Here is a 21063-nt window from a genome sequence, read left to right on the forward strand (position 1 = left end):
ATTCCCGGTCCTTTTAATTTTAATTTATGCTGTCTGGTATTATATAAAGCTGTAAATTTGGACTTTTTCCAAATAGTAAATTGATTATTGCAACACCCATTTGTTGAGTAATCCTTTCCACTTCTTCTTCTTCTTTTTTTTTTTGGTGAGGAGGATTGGCCCTGGGCTAACATCTGTTGCTAGTCCTCCTCTTTTTGCTTGAGGAAATTTGTCGCTGAGCTAACATCTGTGCCAGTCTTCCTATATTTCATGTGGGATGCCGCCACAGCTTGGCTTGACGAGCAGTGCTAGGTCTGCGCCTGGAATCCGAACCCCTGAACCCCGGGCCACTAAAGCAAGGTGTGTGAACTTAACCACTACACCACCCGGCTGGCCCCTCTACTTCATTCTTAATGTAGCCATTTCTTACTTTTTATGAAGTTTGTGTCAGTCCAGTTATGTTATTTCCTAACTAAAATGATACAGTGCAACATTATGTATAATCGTGTGTAATCATAATGTAACATAGGTTTCTGTGCTGCTTTACAGACTGAATGTAGAAACTGACACTGCCCGAAAGAGACCAAAAATCAGCTTTTCATCCCGAGGACCCGTTAAACTCCAAGAAGCATCATATTCAAATAATAATCAAATGATTTCACAGAGTTTTTCTTCAAATGGAGCTAAAAAGGATATCAATAAATGTGTAGATTTTAAAGTGAAAGGTAGTAAATTGACAAATGTTAGGAGTAAGCTTGACCATGGAAATAAAAACTTTAGCAGTCCTGAGATTGCCAAAGATGTGAAACCTAAAGCTGAAGGTGAGGCAAATGAAAAAAAATGGGCTCATTTACTTGCTCAGAGGGGGAAGATGAAAGAACACGAGAAAGAAAAGTACAATAAATTTGGAGACAGTTCTGAAAAATGTGTTTTGGAGAAATGGAAGAGAATCCAATTTTCTCAGGATTACAGTTCCGACAAGATAATTAAGGAACCCCTCAAATCTAGAAGAAGGAAGATCAGTTTCAAAATCCCAGCAAAATCTTGTGATACTCTCCAGAAGCTTGTAGGAGGAAGTGTCTTCAGTGTAGATTCTACCAAATCGAAGACTAAGCCGGAGAACAAAGAATGCCTGGAAGGCTGCTGGGTGTCCTTTAATTTGACTAGGCACCCAAGAGAACGTTTATTTTCAGATTCCATGTGTAAGCAGACTGTTCATGAGTCAAAAGGAAAATATCATCGTGAGCATCATGAAAGTAATGATTCAAGTTCTAGTGCAAACCTAACCCAGGTAAAGTAGTACAAAATGAAGAATATAGGTTTTAGCGAAGAGTTTTAGTATGCTCAGATTTGAGTTGTTCCTTTCACTGATTGTGATCGTAGTGGGCTGATTCAAATTTAGTTAGGAAGATTTGTATTGGTTCCTTTATTTTGCCCTTTTAACTCCAGCTTCCTTAGGAAGATATCCTGGTAAGCATGAAGGATCAGTAATAGAAGGGAATATGTAAAAATGTAGAAAGACGCAGTTAGAGATAGTCCTTTCAGAAAAGCACTGCTCCAGTGTCTTAGGCTCTTCTGTAACCCCAGGTACTATAGAACACCTAGGGCTTAATATCCTGAATAGTTTTAACAAATTATTTTTGGAGTGCCCCTGTGTGCCAGGCACTGCAGTCACAGTCTTTGTTTTCAGAGACTTATTCCTGTGAGGAGACACGCAAGCTGTCACCCTAAGTCTGATAAGTACTTATCACTTAATATGGGATTACAGCGGAGGATTAACATGGCCTTGGTACACTGTGGAGGGATTAGTTAAGAAAGGTTTACTGGAGCGGGTAACGTTTAAACTGAGAACTAAAGAATGCTTAGGAGTTATTCAGGCGAAGGTGAGGTGGGTGGAATGGGAGAAGGAGGGATGTTCTAGGCAAAGGGAACTACAGTCCTGTGTTAATGAACCCTTAACGAAGGGATGTGTTCTGAGAAATGTGTGGTTAGGTGATTTTGTCATTGTGTGAACATCATAGAGTGTACTGAAGGGAAACAAAATTTACCACCCCAAAATGTGTCTCTTTAATATGGAGATTACTTTAGGTTGATTATTTTTAAGAAACAAAAGATTCAGAAAGTCTTTCACGTTACCTTCCCCTTAACTGCCTAAAAGAATGTAAAAAACCTGTCTCAGGAAGTGAGCTATCACCTTAGCACAACATGAACTAGGTGGTAGACAGGGAGGAACCTAGACAAGCCTGTTTGTTGGGCTCCCCTTTGTGTCCATCTGTTTCTGTATGGCCAAACACTTGTTTTCCAAATATTTGCTCCTTTTCACCTGCTTGTAAATTATCTTCCTTCCCTTTGAAGTCCCTGACTCTGCCCACCACCACCATCTTTTGTCTTTAGCTGAGGATGTTATTTAAGGTGAGAGTTTCAGCCATTTTGGCAAGTTACTCAGTTTTCCTAGATTTCTCCCATATATATGTGTTATTAAGCATTTGTTTGTTTTTCTCATGTTAATCTGTCTCATGTCAATTTAATTCTTACCAGCCAGAAGAATCTAGAAGGATAGAGGAAAATTTCTTCCTCTCCCACCGTACTTGCACAAACCTAGATAGTATAGCCTGTACTACACAGCTAGGCTATACAGTACTAATCTGTGGGACCACGGTAGCATATGCGGTCCATTGTTGACTGCACATGACTGTACATGTACAGAGATCCAGGCTAGAAAGCTTGGCACATCTAGTTTGCTTTGAAATTATGTAATAAATTGGCTTTTGTGGACTAATTTGAGAAACTAATCTCTATAGCTTTGTTTCTATGGCAAATTATTTACCTTTAAGAAAACTTTTAGAACTTTGGTAACTTTAGAACTTGAAAACTTCAAAAATTCTGAAATTTAGAGACTGCTTGAAATAGGGGTGGTTGAGCCTACCTGCTTTTAGGAATCAAGACTATAGATAGCAGTATAAGATACTTCCTATGAAAAATGGAGGGATTATAAGGAGCAAGGCCAGAAGAGCTTGAGAGAGAGCACTTTTTGTTCAGTGAACTTAAAGGGTCCAAAGAGAGAAATAATTGAGTTTGTTCTTTTTATTGCTTTCTTAAAGGAAAGCTCCAGTTTTCTCCTGTGTTATAATTAGTTCCCTAGAGTAAATGCAAGAAAGGAACTTGAAGTTGCCAGTATGTTCAGTGAACATCGTTGTATCATTGCTTTGTGTTCTTCTTGTGGTGCACACCTCAGGAATAGTATGAGAAATCCCTGCAGTGCATCTTCTGGGTTCCTTTGGTCTCTATAGTGAATTGCTACACAAACCGAAGGAGGTACATAGCATGAATATTAAGTCGTAGGGGAAGCAGTTTTTGCATGTGTAGGGCAGGAAGACATTTCCTCTACCCTCTCTTGGTTCATTTGGCCGGAGAACTAATTAAGTTCACATGAGACAGAACAGCAGGAGAAAATTAAACAAAGCTTTATATTCTGAGGACCATGGCCCAGGGCCTTTCTTCCCAAAGGAAGAAAAGGTACCGAAGAAGTGGGGTGCACAGAGTGGTTATTTACCCCCAAACAGGATGTTTCACGTAGGATTGAAATGTCCCTTTTACAGTAGTCGTGAGACTGCTCTGTCAGCACAGCGACTGATGGAAACAGGAGATAGGTCTGCTGTCTCGGTGAACACAGCAGGGTGGCAGGTCTGTTGTCTTGAGCTGGGTGGTCACAGGTGAGCTGGGTGTTCAAAGGTGAGTGCAGCAATCAGTTCCTAGCCTAAGGAAAGATGCTTATCCTTAAGGAAATGCCAATGTGGGGGGGAAGTTGCACCTTTGTCTTAAGGCCATTTATTCTTGCCATAGGAAATGTTTTAAAGCAGATATACAGAGTGTGCTCAATGGCCACAGTCAGGCCCTTTTGGAAAAAAGCAAAGTCAGGCTGAATTAGGTTTACACCGAATGGCTTCCTCATGTACTCCAATATATCCTATGGCTTGCCGTTTCTATTTGTCAGTGTATACATGGGAGAGGCTCAGGCAAGCTGAGCAACTCGCCAAAATGGCCAGAACCACCACCCCAAACATCATATCCAGCTGAAGACAAAGGAGGATGTTGGGGGCGGGGGGAGTCAGTTACAGGAGGTTACCAGACAAGCACAATAAACAAATGCAGATTTAAGTCCTTGCCTTCCCCATTGATTAAGAGTTTCTAGAGATAAGGTCATCCCCCCCTTCTTCCTGGTAGAGAGGGAGATATCTTTACAGATGGAGATTTCCTTTACAATGTAAATGTCTCTTATAAAGGGTAAGTAAATTCTACTTACCAGTTGCTTTCCAGCCCCAAATAATCATCATGCCAAAGAGACATCTTGGGGTGGCCAATTCCAGGCCCCCACACATGATTACTTTCCAATTATTGGAATTAATACTCTTTATAAACTATGCCTTTAATAGCAGTCTTATCTGACTTAAAGTCATTGAGACACAGGAGCAGTAAGAAAATATTGTTCTTTCTTGAATATGTTATCTTTAGCATATTATTGACTGTAGCTAATCATCTTAATATTATGTTTATTGTCATTTTCCTCACAAATTCCTCAATAGATAATTATCTGCCTGAAATAATGACTGTACTTTACAAGGAAATAATTGTATTTTCTGGATTTAGTAATCCTGTGGTTTAGAAATCTTGTTATACTTTCCTGAGAGAAAATAACTTCTTCTGTTTCTGAGGTCTTGTAGTCCTTTGATATAGACCGCTCTCAGTTTGCGCCCTTCCCTCACCATTGCAAATTAATGTTCTAGAGATTTATCATTTATAGGCCACTTTTACAAACAGTATCCCACTTAATCCTTACAAGTCTGTGAAGTACAAATCTATCAGTTTATCAAACATTAATTAAATGTACTTATTATGTATCAGGTACGTTTCTAGGTTCTAGGGACTTAAAGATAAATAAGGTGCTCTTTATCCTCAGGAAGTTCCCAGGGAGGGAGATTTGTAAACAAATACACTGTGATACAGTGAAGGAAATAGTAGAGCCCTAAGAATTGGGTTGGTGTTAGTATAAATTTTGGGATGAGTTTAGGGAGGGCTCACAAATGTGGAGCTTCTTAAGCTTGATGTTGAAAGGTATATAGAGCAAGGAGTAGCAGTGTTGTCCCACCACGGTGGAGGGCCAGTGTGTGTAATGGCACAGAGTTGTGAAATTGAATGGCAAGAGTGTGCGTGGGCACTAAGCTGGTCAGTATGACTGGAGTTGAGATATGTGGAGAATCCATAGGAGAAGAAGTTAGAGAGGAAGCTAGTGTATTACTTCGTATCCCATGGGAAAGATTGGTTTTCTATCTTGTATTCTGTAGATGGTACAGGGCCCCTGAAATGTAATCAGGGAAGCAGTCTAATCAGATTTTCAGTTTAGAACCACTCCAGTAGATAAAACCATTATTACCCTCATTATTGGTATTCTTTTTGTCATCCCTAGGGAAGGCTTCATCCCATTCCATGTATTTATTAAGCATGGTGGGGGAGGGCAAATAGTTAAATACCCATTAAGACTTTCTTTTTGGATAAGGAGGAAGTTTTCAGGGACAATTGACATGAACTTTTCTGGATTTGGGGGTGATAGAAAATTTATTGAAGTCACTGGAAGTGGCCTGTGGTCAAAGAGAGTGAAGGGTAGTAGTGACCTAAGTGACAATTAAAGATTTCAAATGTCAGGAGCTTCAGGAAATTCTGCTAATTAGCTTGCTTGGCACTTCTTAGCTGAAGAGAACCTTAAAGATCTAGTGAGCTTGAAAGTCAGGTGGAGAAGGGATCATGAAATCCAGGGTCATGGAATAGAAAAGCTGTCATGGGCCTAAGTGTGTAATGTATAAAGTGTTATATCATGTGAAGGTGGATGTTAGGCAGTTAGGTTGGAAGCTGAATTCCCAATGAAGCAGCATTCGATACACTTATTTAAAGAGGGTCTGTAATTTGTACCATGTGTAGCCTCCTGTAAAATACATGTGAGTTTGGTGTTAACTTGGAGAATTCTTAGAAGATAATTTGGTTTAGTAGTGTCTTTTGCCAAGTTCCCTCCTGGTTTGTATGGTCAGGTAGGTCTCGTCCACTCAGCAAAAGTGCCAGTGAAAAACTGGAGTTAGTGGAGAGATTTTCAATCTCTGCTGGAAGACCAGAAATAAAGCACAAACCTCTGGTGCTCTACCCCGTATAATACAATTGTGCGTTTTTTGGCTTTTCCTCCTCAACCATATTATAATCTTCAAGTTCCCTTTGTTGTTTTGTCATGTCCCTTTTAGAAATGGCTCAGTTACTTCTGGATGAAAACTTCCCACCGCTGAAGGCCAGCCTGTTTACCCTTGCCTTGGTTCTTTCTATTTCTTAGAGTGGCATGTAGTTTTTTTCTTAGAATATGAATATTTTTAGGAATGCATATATGAATGAGAAAACCCTAAAGAATTTCTACCATCTTTCATGACTTAGCAGAGTGAGGCTTTTCTATTCTAGGGGCAGTTTCTCATCTGGGGGTAGTTTTGCCCCTTAGGGGGCATTCGGCACTTGCCTTCGTGGAGACATTGTTGATTGTCAGGAGAGGGAGCGGGTCATGCTAGTGATATCTAGTGGGTTGAGGCCAGAGATACTGCTAAACATGCTACAATGTGCAGAACAGCCCCCAAAGCAAAGAATTATCTGACCCCAAGTGTCAATAGTGCCCAGGCTGGAAAACCCTACCCTGGGTATCTGCTTCGTTCTTAACTAATAAAATTACTTTTCGTTTCAGAGTTTTGAAGCACCGTGTTCTTCAGTGTCCCTTGAAAGTATTCAAGATACAGATCAAGAGGTTACTCAAATACTTATTTTTTTCAATATTTTTATTGAAATTATGTCAAACAGTTCTAATTTTAATTAGAAATAATGACCATAAAAACCTTGGTGATATAAAAATAACAGTGATCTCTACTTAAATCAATATATAAGTTTTTATGAAGTGATGGAAAACTATTTGGAAAAGTATTTACATTTACTTGATCACCTTTTTGCCTTTGTTTCTGATAAGCTCTAATCTGTTTTGAATGAAGAGCGTGCAGCCTATGGCTCACAAATTATGTCGATTTTTATTTAGTGTTATCACGCTTTTGGCATGCTTATGCCTAGGCTTGCCAAAATGCAGTATGATATTAACATGTTTTCGCCTCCTTTTTCTAATTAGCAATAACATGAAAATGTTGTTCAGTGAAAATGAGAGTGCTGCATATTTATTTTTACCTGTTGCTTCATTTCCCTGCTAGAATCTCCTGATTGACCCTCAGAGTTGTTGCAGAGGATTTTATGTTCTCTGGTCCTAAATTAAAATTAGGTTCATAGAATACTTTGTGTTTTCTATTTAAAGAAGACTTTAAAACCATGTTGATTGCTTTTTATTTGTGACAGCATTCATATTTTTGTATTTTTCTGTCTTCTGGGTCAGTGCTGCTTGGTAGAAGAAAGATCTCTGCCCTTTGCTCTAAAGCCAGATTATGTTTTCATTTCTTTGGATCAAAATACATCAGGGAACTACTCCCCCTAAGTGAGAAGGGTCTTGAGAGCTAGACTTCAGTTTTTGATGGTTCATAAACTATCTTAGAAGTCTCAAGAAGAGCACTCATCATCCACATAAAAACATATTTGGCTCCTAAAATACTTTGAAGTGCTAATAGGAATGAGAATTAAGTTATTTTGCAGATCTGCTATGTACTAGGCTCGGTGAGAAGAGCGTCACATTATCTCACTTAATCCTCACACAAATGCTCAAAGGGAATAGGTATTTAACATTCCTGTTTTGTAGATGAATAAACTGAGACTCAAGGCAGTTGTATAACTTGCTTGCCTAAGATTAGAGAAGTAATGAGAAAAGACCTATTTTTAGAAAGCCTGTGTGTGTTTACAATCTGTATTCTTTTACCATGCTGTCTCCATATTTCTGTAAATTTCTTTATTTCCACAAATCATCTCGTCTTAAGTGAGTTAATTGCTTTCTTCTCTTGTTAATCTGCAGACTAAATAATTCAAACTATTTTACTGTGAGTCTTACAATTTAGATGCAGATAGTGGAAGAGCTTCATGCTGCGCGTGTGGGAAAAAGTGCGGATTTACCTGTGGTTCCACCTTCTGGAGAGTTAACGAGTATGGAAATTGACTTGGTGGAAGATGATGTACATTCCTCTGCTGGTATACTCTATATGCATATGATAATGTTCATGATCTCCTGTGCTTTCTTAAAAATTAAGAAAGTATATTTCTTTTGGCTACAACGATAAGGTCTAATATTTGTCTTATCATCATTTGTTTTATATATCTCACATTACTAGATGGTTAGAAAGATTTTTCGCTTTCTCTTTTTGCCAAGGGGTGGTAATCAGAGTTGTGAGTTGTCTTTTATTCTTGCTCTTAATCATAACTTTTAACAATTTCATTTATGTAAAGCACTGATCAGAAATAATGCAAATTGCTCAAAGGTATTTCTATTCATGGATTTCTTATTTATATATAAAATTGTGATCATTCTCACTACGGGAGAAGATGATGATAGATATTATCCAAAATCTATTGGTATACTCTCTTAATTTGTGTTTATAAAAATAGTAATGCTATGTTACATTCACATTGCATTTTTCAGTTTACTAAGTGGTTCCTGTGCATTAACTTATCTGACCCTCACACTGGCCCTATGAAATAACAATGCTAGTATTATCACATTTTCTTTCTATTACGCATACTTATCTTTTCAATTATATTTTACTCAGAGTATTTTTAAAATTAACTTATAATTCCTAAGCACACAATTACCAGTGATGCAGGACAGTGTTTGGCAACATAGTTACTACTAGGGCGGGTTAGTTTATGATTGAAAATTCACCCATTTATCATATGCAGCTGAAGTCAAAATTCAGCAATTCATAATATTGTACTAGTGGATAATTAAACACTGATTACTGTTCTTAAATAAGAATTGGAGTAAATTTACCTTTGTTATTGTTGTCTAAAGGACTACCTTCTCTTAAGAATGCTATCAAAGTTCTGTGATATCGAAATTTTATTTACAACTCTATTATGAAGTGTCATCAAATCCTAACTTTGCTGTTTTTCTCTAGCAAATACTGCTTCAGACAAAAAGCTTCTAATTGTAATTGATACAAATATTCTGATGAATCATCTCAAATTTGTTAAAATTTTGAAGACAACAGAAATCACAGGTATTTATAAAACATTTACTGATTCTGATTTTCTTATTTGAGTTGATATTTTATATTAACAGTGATGTGGGGTTTTTTCCCCACATATGTTTCCATTTTGGTATGCTATTAAGCACATATGTATTAAGCATAATCAGCTTAAGTAAAAAAAAAAAAAACAGAGCCTTCACAGGTTAACCCAGCAATCTAAACTTCTCTTGTTTGATATCGAATAGTATTTGTTTTTGTAACATTCTTTTGACACTTACGTCTATTTTTAATTTTCATTTTTTATGTATTATCTCTTTGTTTAGGTTGTGAATTCCTTACTTTAAAAAACTTCCAATTCTCCTACAGCAGTTCAATTTAGTAATAAGTATTGTTGACTTCTAAGAAATCTTTTTATTTTTTAGGCTTTGACAGACTTGTATTAATAATTCCCTGGGTTGTTGTGCAAGAGCTAGATCGTATGAAGGCAGGAAAACTGCTAAAACATGCCCAGCACAAAGCCATACCTGCAGTTCATTTCATCAATGACAGTCTTAAAGATCAAGATCAAAAGCTATGGGGTCAGTCAATACAACTTGCATCTCAAAAACTTTGTAAGTATTGTTCTCTCACGGTCCTTCCTGATTAAGATTTGTTTGGGTGCTGACTCGTTGGAGGGAAATGGTGCAGAACTTCTAAGAAATGTATAACAATTGGAATGTGAAATACAGAACACATTTGGGGTGTTCTATTAGGCTTTGGTTTTGGGGGTCTTTGATTTTTCTTTTTCTTTTTCTCCTAGACCACCTTAGGTTATGTTTGTATTTCACAGATAGTGACAACATAGTTCTAATGTATAGTTGTCTATAGTACAGTACTTTGGATTCTTTTTGTAAAGATCATTGTTGAGTGATGAGGCCAGTAAGTGATCTGGGTTACTAGTCTGTCACTGTATGCAGTTAGTATGATGCAGAAGCAGGCACTGTTTTCCTCTCGTTTGTCAGAATCTATAGTAAGCAGGTGTTCTTATAATAAAGGTCTATAGATTTCCTCCTAATTTTTTTTCCATATTAGTTTCTCCCCCAACTCCTGGAACTCCTGCAGTAGTTTGAATCAAACCCTAGATAACATATCATATCGTTTTTACCCATAAATACTTTGGTATGTGTTACTAACAGATAAGACTTTTTATTTTATTATTATTTTCTTGTTGCTTTTTCTCCCCAAATCCCCCCAGTACATAGTTGTGTATTTTAGTTGTGGGTCCTTCTAGTTGTGGCATGTGGGACGCCACCTCAACATGGCCTGACCAGCGGCCATGTCCACACCTAGGATCTGAACCGGTGAAACCCTAGGCCGCCGAAGTGGAGCACGCAAACTTAACCACTCAACCACGGGGCTGGCCCCAAGACTTTTTATTTTAAACAGCCACACAGTTAACAAAACTAATCCTTGATCTAAGCTATCATTTTGGTAAAGCCCCAGTCCTTATAAGCGGTGGGAATTTTTCTTACTCTTAATATTTTATTGTTTTTAGTTTGTTGATGCAAAATACATTTTATTATATAATGGTATAGATATTAATGATAATTATAGATAACACTTATATGGCCATTATTCTCCAGACCCTTTTCCAAGTGCTTTACAGCTAATATCTCATTCAAACCTTATAGTACTTGTGGAAGATAATTTTATTAGCCCCATTTTTTTTTTTTTTTTGAGGAAGGCTGGCCCTGAGCTAATAACCTCCAGCTCAAAAAGTGGTTGTGAAGATTGGTTAATATGTTACGTTATAGTACTTGGTTGCTCATGGCCTGGAATAGGTGGTAATTCCCTCATGTCTTCCTTATATGAAAAGCTTATGCAGATTGATTGGAAAACGTAAAATTCTCTTCCCCTAAATGGACAAAGATTATTAATAGGTAATTCACAAAAGAAGAAATACAACTCGTCAGCCCATTGTTTGCTGCAAGTGTGTTCCTGTTTGTTGTTTTTAATATTATTAATGTCCCATGTATAAAAATTTTTATTTTGTAGCTTTCACTTTTTCCTTTATTTTTTTTTATTGCTTCTGAGTTTAGAAAGTTACTCCTTCTCAGCAGCTGCTAGGAATACTTACAGTGTTTCAGTGCTTTAGGAATATGAGTTAGTAACTTTGCAGGAGAGCAATTTATCAGTGTGGATCAGGAAGCCTAAAGATATAATTCTCTTTGTAGAAATGTATCCTAAAGAAATAGAGATGCTCACAGTGATTTGTATAAATAGTGTTCACCACAGTGTTATTTATATAGCAAAAAATTTGAAACAATGTAACAATTGGAGAAGTTATATACGATGCTATAGCCATATGAGAGAATACTATATTTTGAAAAATGTTCATCAAATGTAATATTAAACAAAGTGCGATTTAAAAGAATATAAAGTACAACCCCAAATTTGTTGGATTATGCATATATACTTAGAGATAGTGAATATTGGTTATATTTAGCTGATGAATTATGAGTTATTTTAATTTTCTTTATATTTTCTGAGTTTTCCTGATTTTCTATAGTTACTTTATTTTTATAATAAGGTAAAAATAATTAAAGGCAAAAATAAAGTTATATGCCACCTCCCCTACCAGACATTTGTTCCATCATTTTTATGTTTTCTTTTATTACTTTTTGTTTATTCATTTATTTGCCAAACATTTGTGCCAATGCTGTTGTAAGTGTTGGGGCTGCAGCAGTGAACGAAACAGACACAGCCTGCTGCTGAGAGGCTTAAATTCTATTCAGTATTAAAAATCATATTAACTGTAGTTTATACAGAATTTGTTGTAGTGTTGTATGTCAGTAGAGGTCATTGCTGTTGAGGTACCATTTAAGCTGACTCTTAGTAAGTATACATAACTTAAAAAGCACATGCTGTTACCATATGTTGGGCCAAATGCTTCATATCAATTTCCTCCTTTAAACCTCCTGGTTAAGCGGTTTGCCCAAGATTATACGTCTAGTAAGTGAGAAAGCAGGGATTCAAACCCAGATTCGTCTGCTTCCAGAGACTTTGTTTTGTTCACTTTTGAATAGTACCTGAGCAGATGCTCAAAAATATTTGTTCAATAAATATTTCATGACTATTCTTGCAGTTTTAAGTGTCTTTTCCAACCCCATGTATCCTAAAAAAAGTGATAGAGCAGATAACATGCTGAACTTTGATACCTTTAGAGCAGGGTACTGTAACCTTTAAACCTCCTTTCATCTGCTGAATTGAGTTGTTTAAAGTTAACTAATGATTTTGAGCTGCCCATTTTGCATTATTATGGTATTTGCTCTGTGAGCTAAAAGAAGGAAAATTGGCTGCTGTAATATATGTCTGTCTGGCTCACTGCTGATTAAAGAACTGAATCATCTCTCCCTCAGGCTCACGCTGAGATCAGTTGAGTTCTGTCTAGACTACGACGAGATTGTGAGCTCCTAAATTGGTCTTTGCATATCCAGTTACTTAGCACAGGGACCTGGCACAGATCAGGCCCTGTATAAATATCTACTACACGAATGAATGAGTTTTCTAATTTGAATGTTTGAAGGACTAAGTAATGTAGGCCAAAAGTTGAGGGAAAAAAGGTTGTAATCTGGGAAAAAAGTTAAGGCTTATTGGCTGGTATGTCTTGAATTTTAGTGTGTTAAGAGACTTGCCAAGATTCTTTTCCAGAAGTGGGTCTAGGGTGTGGTCCCGCAATCTGCAAGCCTCCTAGAGAGTTCTGAAGCAGGTGGCATAAGGACTTATGACAAACACTGTCTATGGTCCTATTTCAACATAGAACATTATTTTCACAAAAACCAAGCTTTTACTATATGCTTTAAAGCTTGAAGAAAGCCACTGGACCCTCTGTCAGCCGTTAATTAACATTTGTTAGAAATTACTTTTTGTATTCTTTGCCTGGGGCCCATATTGCCTTCTCCAGTACATCTCTAAATGTTGTTGCTTAGAGGTTAAGGAAAAGCAGACACATGAAAGTGGTTCTGTTGCTGGTAGAACAGTTGCTCATTATTGTACAAACGTCTTTTAAGTTGAGATAGCTTTAAGCATGATGTAATCGCATAATTTACTTATAATCTCTAAGTGACTGACCTGAGACTAGAATTCATAGCATTTGGTTTCTAATATGGCACTTAACTTGCTGATTATGTTTCTTTCCTTTGTGTTTCTGAATAAGCTTATCTTATTCCATTTTAGTAGTAAACTAACCACTTTGTTAAACCCACCACTATATGCTCCTGAATTCTAGATCTAGAATTTTCATGGCATTATTTTGCTGTGTCCTCTTTTTATTTAAAAAGTTTTCTTTCTTTTAGATGTTTTTGATTTGTAAATACAGCCTAGATTGTTCATATAGTATATGGATTTTTTTTTTTTCCTTTCTCTCCCCAAAGCCCCCCAGTACATAGTTGTATATTCTTCGTTGTGGGTCCTTCTAGTTGTGGCATGTGGGACGCTGCCTCAGCATGGTTTGCTGAGCAGTGCCATGTCCACGCCCAGGATTCGAACCAACAAAACACTGGGCCGCCTGCAGCGGAGCGCGAGAACTTAGCCACTCCGCCACGGGGCCAGCCCCAGTATCTGGGATTTTAGTGTGCTGATTGATTGTTGCTTTTGTTAAATTTGCAGATGGATTGAGTGATGAGAACAATGATGATCGAGTATTAAAATGCTGTCTTCAGTACCAGCAATTATTCCCTTGTTCTCTTGTTATTCTGTGCACGTGAGTTTCATAGTCATTTTACTCTTATGTTTAAATAGCAACTTATCCCAAAGAATTTTTAAAAATCTTACTGTATCCACCATACCAAGGATCTGAAACATACATAATTTTCTAAATCTGCCGGTAAGCATATTGTTATATCTCACATTCTTATAATGTGTAAGCTATGGAAGAATGAGATTTGAATCTCATGAAATTTCATTTCAGTTTAATTTATATGATATTTAGAAGACTTTTGAAAAAGCAGGGGAAAGTCAATTTAATATTCCAGTAAAATAGTTCAGAAATAAAAATCTGACGTTTTTTGGTCATGGGGCAAGGAGCTTGTTTAATTGACTAATTAGTTTGTTGGGGAGGGTAGGTTATGTTACACTTATGTCCTGGGTGCCTGTTATGGGGTTGGAGTTGGAGTCCTGGGTCTGCCACTTATCAGCTTTGTGACCTTGGAAAGTTGCTTGACTTAGTTTTCTTACGTGTAAAATATAGGGAGAATAATAATACTTGCCTCGTGAGGTTATTGTGAGTATTGAGGAAAAAAAAATATATCTATATATAAAGGACTTAAAATTGTGCCCAGTACATCAAATGCTCTCTATAAGAGTTTTTCCTCCTCCTTCCTTCCTCCTCCTTCCTTTCTTCCATTCCCAACTGATATTTTCATAACTTAATTCTAAGGTAAAACTAACAATGTTAAGCAAAATTGTATTCATCATATGTGAGAAAAAGCTCTGAAGGAACCAAGCAGAGCAATTTTAATTTGCAGCTTTAGTCTGAATTTTATTCACTGCGAAATGGGAGTTTTACAATTTCATGATTGTGCCTGAATTCTATGTGAAAGGGAGTGATTATAGAAATGAAGAGCCCTAAGATTTTTCTTGTAAGGGGGCTTGGTCAGTTATCATTTCAGCTGTCTTCAAAGATGTTATTCTTTTTGGCATTAAATGAAATATTAGAGATTTCTATCTCTAGGCTTTAAATTATTTTTTGATGAAGGACATAATATGTCGTCTTGGAGTTTGTTGAAGGCTGAAATAGAACTAGTAATATGTTAATCAGTTTGAATTTGAGATAAGCTAGATTTGAGAGATAATTGTGTAATTTTTTTAAAGTTCAACTTAGAATGAAAATTAAATTGAAGAGACTTTATCAATTCTCCGTTATTTCTGCAATCAGTGTTTTGGGATTAACAGATGTAACATTTTGTAGTGAAATGAACGTTTGTAATCAAACCTTACTTTTTAAAAAAAATTATTTTATTGAGGTCATATTGGCTTATAATATTGTGCAAATTTCAGGTGTAGTTTATTATGTGGGGCCAGCCCAGAGGTGTAGTGGTTAAGTTTGTGTGCTCTGTGGCCTGGGTTTCATAGGTTTCGATCCCAGGTGTGGACCTAGACACCACTGTAGCAGCCTCCCACGTACAAAATAGAGGAAGATTGACACAGATATTAGGTCAGGGGCAATCTTCCTCACACACACACACACACACACACACACACAAATACATTATTATATTATCGGTTTCTATATAGACTGCATCATGTATACCACCAATAGTCTAGTTTTTATCTGTCACCACACATGTGTCCATTTACCCCTTTCACCTTCCCCGAACCTCCTTCTCTGGTAACCTCCAATCTGTTATCCTTATCCATGTGTCACACCTTACTTTTCATTCTGGCGTTATCATGCTCCACATGAGCCTGTTTTTTATTTTTATTTTTTCCTATAAAGGGTGATAGTCATGCCTACTGTGTGAGTCACACCTCCTTATTATAAGGATACATTTATATTGCTTAAATGGATGATGAAGATGATAATTAATATTAATTGATAATGATAGTGAAGGAGAACCCTTCTATCATACTATATACTATACCTGATTCTAAGTTTTCTACTTACATTTACAATCCTAAATATGGGCCAGCAACCCCTAGTTGGTAACTTGAGTCCATATCTCTCTTCTAAACTCTAGACTAGTATGTTCATCTACTTATTTGATATCTCTGCTTGGATGTCTCATAGGCATCTGGAACCTACTGTCTCCAGAAATGAACTCCTGATCTTTCCTTCTAAACTGTTTCCATCTGAACAAAAAGTTCCACCTTCCACCCATTTGCTAAAGCTAGAAAACTAGGAGTCATTTTTGATACCTGCCTTTCCCTCGTAATCTATATCCAGTCAATTACGAGTCTTGTATGGTCTTTTCTGTATCTCCCCTGCCACCATCCTATGTCAAACCACGTTATTTTTCCTCTTTTCTTCCTTTTCTACTCTAAGATTAATTATGCTCTCTACTTCTACTCTAGCTCTCCTTCATTTACGCTTCAAAAAGTAATAAAGGTATTTTTAAATTTTTAATTAAAAAAATTTCATTATGGAGAATTTCAACATATTCAAAATGAAAGAGAGCTGATAAACTCCAAAGTACCCAGCTGCAACAATTATCATAATTCTGCCATCTTCTATCTATATCTCCATCCACTCTCTGTTCCCCATATGGTTATCTTCATACAGTTCTTTGTATTTTGAGGAAGAACATACCCTATTAAAATGCACAAATCTTAACTCTACAGTGTTGACAGGGGTAGGCTGGTGTAGCCCGCATCCTCCTTGATATATAGAACACTTCCATTACCCCCGAAAATACTCTCTTGCCCCTTTGTGCTCTTTTTCTAGTTTCTAAAGGTGGAAGCTTAAGTCATTTATTTGAGACTGCTGTAGATTTCTTTTTAAGCACTGCTTTAGCTGCATCCCACAAATTTTGATATGTTGTTTGTTTATTTTTATTCAACTCAATATCCTTTATAACTTCCCTTATGATTTCCTTTTTGACCCATAGGTCGTTTAGATGTTTGCTGCTTAATTCCAAATATTTGCAATTTTTCCAGTTATTGTTTTGTTATTTATCTGTACTTTAATTCTGCTATGGCTTGAAAACATAATTTATATGATTTCTATTCTTTTAAATTTGTTAAAGTTTGTATTATGGCCAAGAATATGGTCTACCTTGGTGGATGTTTTATGTGCACTTAAAAAGAATGTATATTCTGCTCTTGTGGGTGGAGTATTCTATAAACTTCCATTAGGTCAAGTTGATTGATAGTGTTGTTTGGGTCTTCTATAACTTTTCTGATTATCTGTCTACTTATTCTAAGATTACTGAGAGAAGAGTATTGAAATCTCCAACTATAATTGTGGATTTGTTTACTTCTCTTTTCAGTTCTGTTTGTTTTACTTCATATATTATGAAACTCTGTAGTAAGATGGATACAAATTTAGGATTATTTAGGATTCTCTTCTTGGAGAATTTACCCCTTTCTCATTATATAATATCTCTCTTTGTTTCTGACAATATTCCTGGTTCTGAAGTCTCCTTTGTTTAGTGTTAGTATCACTATTCCAGTTTTGTTTTGGTTAGTATTTATATGGTATATCTTTTTCCATCTGTTTACTTTTTTTTTTTTTAAAGATTTTATTTTTTCCTTTTTCTCCCCAAAGCCCCCCAGTACATAGTTGTATATTCTTCGTTGTGGGTCCTTCTAGTTGTGGCATGTGGGATGCTGCCTCAGCATGGTTTGATGAGCAGTGCCATGTGTGCGCCCAGGATTCGAACCAATGAGACACTGGGCCGCCTGCAGCGGAGCGTGTGAACTTAACCACTCGGCCATGGGGCCAGCCCCACCATCTGTTTACTTTTAACCTATCTATGTCTTTAGTATTTTGTGGATGGCATAGAGTTGGTACTTTTGTCCAATCTGACAATTTTTGTCTTTTAATTGGTGACTTTATACCATTGATTTATTTGGTTTGATCAAAATCTACCATTTTGCTAATTATTTTCTATTTGTTTCATCTGTTCTTTTCTTCTTTTCCTTTCTTAGATTATTTTTTATGGTGCCATTTTATCTCCATTATTGATTTATTTATACCTTTTTGAAAAACTTTTTAATGGTTTCCCTAGTGTTTACAATATACATCTTTACTTGATCCAAGCCTACTTTCAAATAATATTATATTGCTTCACATGAGGTGTAAGGATCTTATAACAGTATATTCCCAATTTCTTTCTCTCATCCGTTGTGATGTCATTGTCGTGTATTTTACCTTTATGAAATAATAAACACATAATACTTTGCTACTATTTTTGCTTCAGTCATTTACTGTTTAAAGCAATTAAAAATAAAAAAATGAATATTTTAATCTTTCATTCCATTTTTAGCACTTTTCATTGCTTTTTATAGATTCAGGTTTTTGTCTGGTATCATATTCTTTCTGCCTAAACAACTTTCTTTGACATGTGTAAGTTTGTTGGCAATGAATTTTCTAGTTTTGTTTGCCTGATAATGTCATTATTTATTATTTATTTTTGAAAGGTATTTTTGCTGGATATGCAATTGTGGGTTGACTTTTTTTTCCTTCTGGTATTTCAAAGATGTCACTCCATTTTCTTCTAGCTTGTGTGGTTTCTGATGAGAAGTCTGCTATAATTGTTTCTATTCCTCTTTATATAATGTGTCTTTTTTCCCTCTCGTTTTCAGGATTTTTTTCTTTGTCTTTTGCTTTTTTAGCAGTTTGTTTTAGCAGTTTTTAGCAGATGTGCCCAGGTGTGTGTTTGTGTATGTGGGGGTGGGGTAGAGAAAAGGGAAGTTATCCTGTTTGATGTTCTCTGAGCTTCTTGGATCTGTAGTTTGGTGCCTGTCTTTAGTTTTGGAAAATTCTTAGTCATTATTTCTTCAGATATTTCTTCTGCTCCATTCCCTCTTTTGTCCCCTCTTATTACAGAATTACATTGTAGTAGCCAGCCTCCAAGATCACCCCAATGATCTCTGCCTCTTAGTATTAAAGCCTATGTGTAGTCCCCTCTAACACCATACCAGGCTCAGTTGACTGCATGATAAAGAGCAGGCATCAGAACTGATAATGTTACTTCTGCAATTAGGTTATAAAAGACTGGGACTTCCTTCTTGGCCACTCTCTTTCTTTCTCTTCTCTCTTGGATCACTTCTTCTGGGGAAGCAGGCTGCCATGCTGTGAGCAGCCCTCTGGAGAGGCCCACATAGTGAGAAACTGAAGCCTCCAGCCAAGAACCAGTGAGGGGCTGAGGCCTGCCAACAGCCACATGAATGAGCGCCAATTAACCTTGACATGGCTGCAACCCTAGGCAATACTATGCTCCTGCCTTGTGAGAGACCTTGAGCCAGAACCATCCGGTCAGGTTGCTCCCAGATTCCTGACTCTTAGGAGCTGTGAGAGAGTAAATGCTTGTTTTAAGCTGCTAAGTTTTGGGATAACTTGTTACACAGCAGTAGATAACTAATACATGTGTGTATGTTAGACTGTTTGATGTTGTCCCACAGCTCTGGGTTTTTTTTAACCTTTTAGTCTCTTTTTGTTTCAGTTTGGGTAATTTCTGTTGACTTGTCTTCAAATTTGTTTTTCTTTCCTCACGTATTTCAAGTCTGCTGAGGAGCCTGTCAAAGGCATTCTTCATTTCTGATAACTGGTTTTTTTAATTACTAGCCACTTCCATTTGATTCTTACAACTTTCATCTGTGCGGAAACTGCCCATTTGATTTTGCATGCTGTTTACCTTTTCCATTAAAGCCTTTAACATATTAATCAAAACTATTTTAAATTCCCTATCAGATACCTTCAACATCTGTGTCATATCAGAATCTGGTTCTGTTGATTGCTTCATCTCTTGGCAGTGTGTTGTTTTTTCTAGGCAGAATTTATGTGCAGATTTTAGGGCTCACCTACTCTGTGGTTTCCTCCCTTCTTCAGTTTCGCCTTTAACTTTTTATCTGCCCTGGCCAGTCCTGAACATTGTCTTCTGACATTTCAAGCCACTAAGACTGTGGCTTTCTGTCATAAGCCATTGATGAATTGGGGAATGCCCTCAGGCGAAAAGATAGAAACTTCTTGTTTTCCCCAGTGTAGTGTCTGTCTTGAGGGTAGACCCTCTTCTAGCTTCTGCCTACATTTTAGTGCTCTCTAGAGCCTTCAGATAGTTTTCTGTTGTTGTTCAGATTTTCTAATTCTCATCTGTGGGAAAGTTAGTCTGATTAAGCTGTTCTGCCGTTAACAAAAGCTGGAAGCCTGCTGGACTCCAGAATAACAATTTAATAAACACAGATGTGATCATGTCACTTCGCCATTGAAGCCCTTAAAAATGTCTTTGCATTTGTTAATGTCCTTGCCTTTCTCTCTAGCCACGTAAACTGGTCTCCTGCACTATGCTCTAATTATACTGACTTCTTTCTGCAAATAGCAAATTTACACCGTTTGTCTTATGCTCCCTCAGACTAAATTTGTAATTGCCTGCCCTGTGTAAATTATTTCTCTTACCGTGGCTCTCTATTTATTTCTTTTTGGATGATCATATTCTTATGTTCAAATCTGGCTTCCACGTACCAGGTATAACTTTGGACAAGTTACTTAAACTTTCTACACCTCAGGTTCTCATCTGTGAAATGGCGATAAGATTAGTACCACTCCCACCTAGGAGGTTTGTTGTGAGAATTAAATGGATTGATATGTGTAAAGTGCTTAGAACAGTGCCTGGTACCAGGAAAACTTTTGATATATAATAATTATTATTATCCTCAAAAACTCATATGATGTGCCTCTGCTATGTGTTAATTCCTTTACCTTTTCTGTTTAAAAAGAAATTGCTGTCCTTTGTTAATATGTATGCTGAGAATCACCAACCTCTGATTAGATCCCATGTATTTTGAGTTGCTGTGTGATTTATCTTACAAAAAATAAAATATTTTTTCCTCCTAACCTCAACCTTAGGGATGATAGAAATTTAAGAAACAAAGGCCTAATAAGTGGTGTGAAGTCACTCAGTAAAGAAGAATTGAGTGCAGAGTTATTAAACTTATCTCTGAACACAGATGTATGTCATCAGCCTTGTATATCTAAGCAGCAATTGAAAGCAGGTAGTATTCTTACTACAAATAATTAGAAATATATCTTATTTTATATCCTAAGATTATTGATAACAATTGGAATTAATAGTAAATTTTCATCTTGTACATTTAAAATAACATTGTTTGCAATATTTGCTGGCACATAAACAGTAGAAATAAATGAATGTTATAATGGTAATCCAAAAGAAAACATAATTAACATTATTGCCTTCTAAAT

At 36.6% G+C, this 21063-nt stretch overlaps 1 protein-coding gene across 2 annotated transcripts in view; it reads left to right on the top strand.

The window, feature by feature from the left end:
• The window catches only part of SWT1 (SWT1 RNA endoribonuclease homolog), a 101546-nt gene that overhangs the window by 19111 nt on the left and 61372 nt on the right, over positions 1 to 21063 (top strand). For both annotated transcript variants that reach the window (XM_070267876.1, XM_070267875.1), the window contains 7 exons: positions 529 to 1270; positions 6746 to 6805; positions 8043 to 8172; positions 9096 to 9197; positions 9590 to 9778; positions 13815 to 13908; positions 20710 to 20855. In XM_070267876.1, coding sequence (XP_070123977.1) covers positions 529 to 1270; positions 6746 to 6805; positions 8043 to 8172; positions 9096 to 9197; positions 9590 to 9778; positions 13815 to 13908; positions 20710 to 20855 — 1463 coding nt within the window. The remainder of the gene's footprint in view (positions 1 to 528; positions 1271 to 6745; positions 6806 to 8042; positions 8173 to 9095; positions 9198 to 9589; positions 9779 to 13814; positions 13909 to 20709; positions 20856 to 21063) is intronic.

This window comes from Equus caballus, chromosome 5, assembly GCF_041296265.1.
Source record: "Equus caballus isolate H_3958 breed thoroughbred chromosome 5, TB-T2T, whole genome shotgun sequence".
NCBI lineage: Eukaryota > Metazoa > Chordata > Mammalia > Perissodactyla > Equidae > Equus > Equus caballus.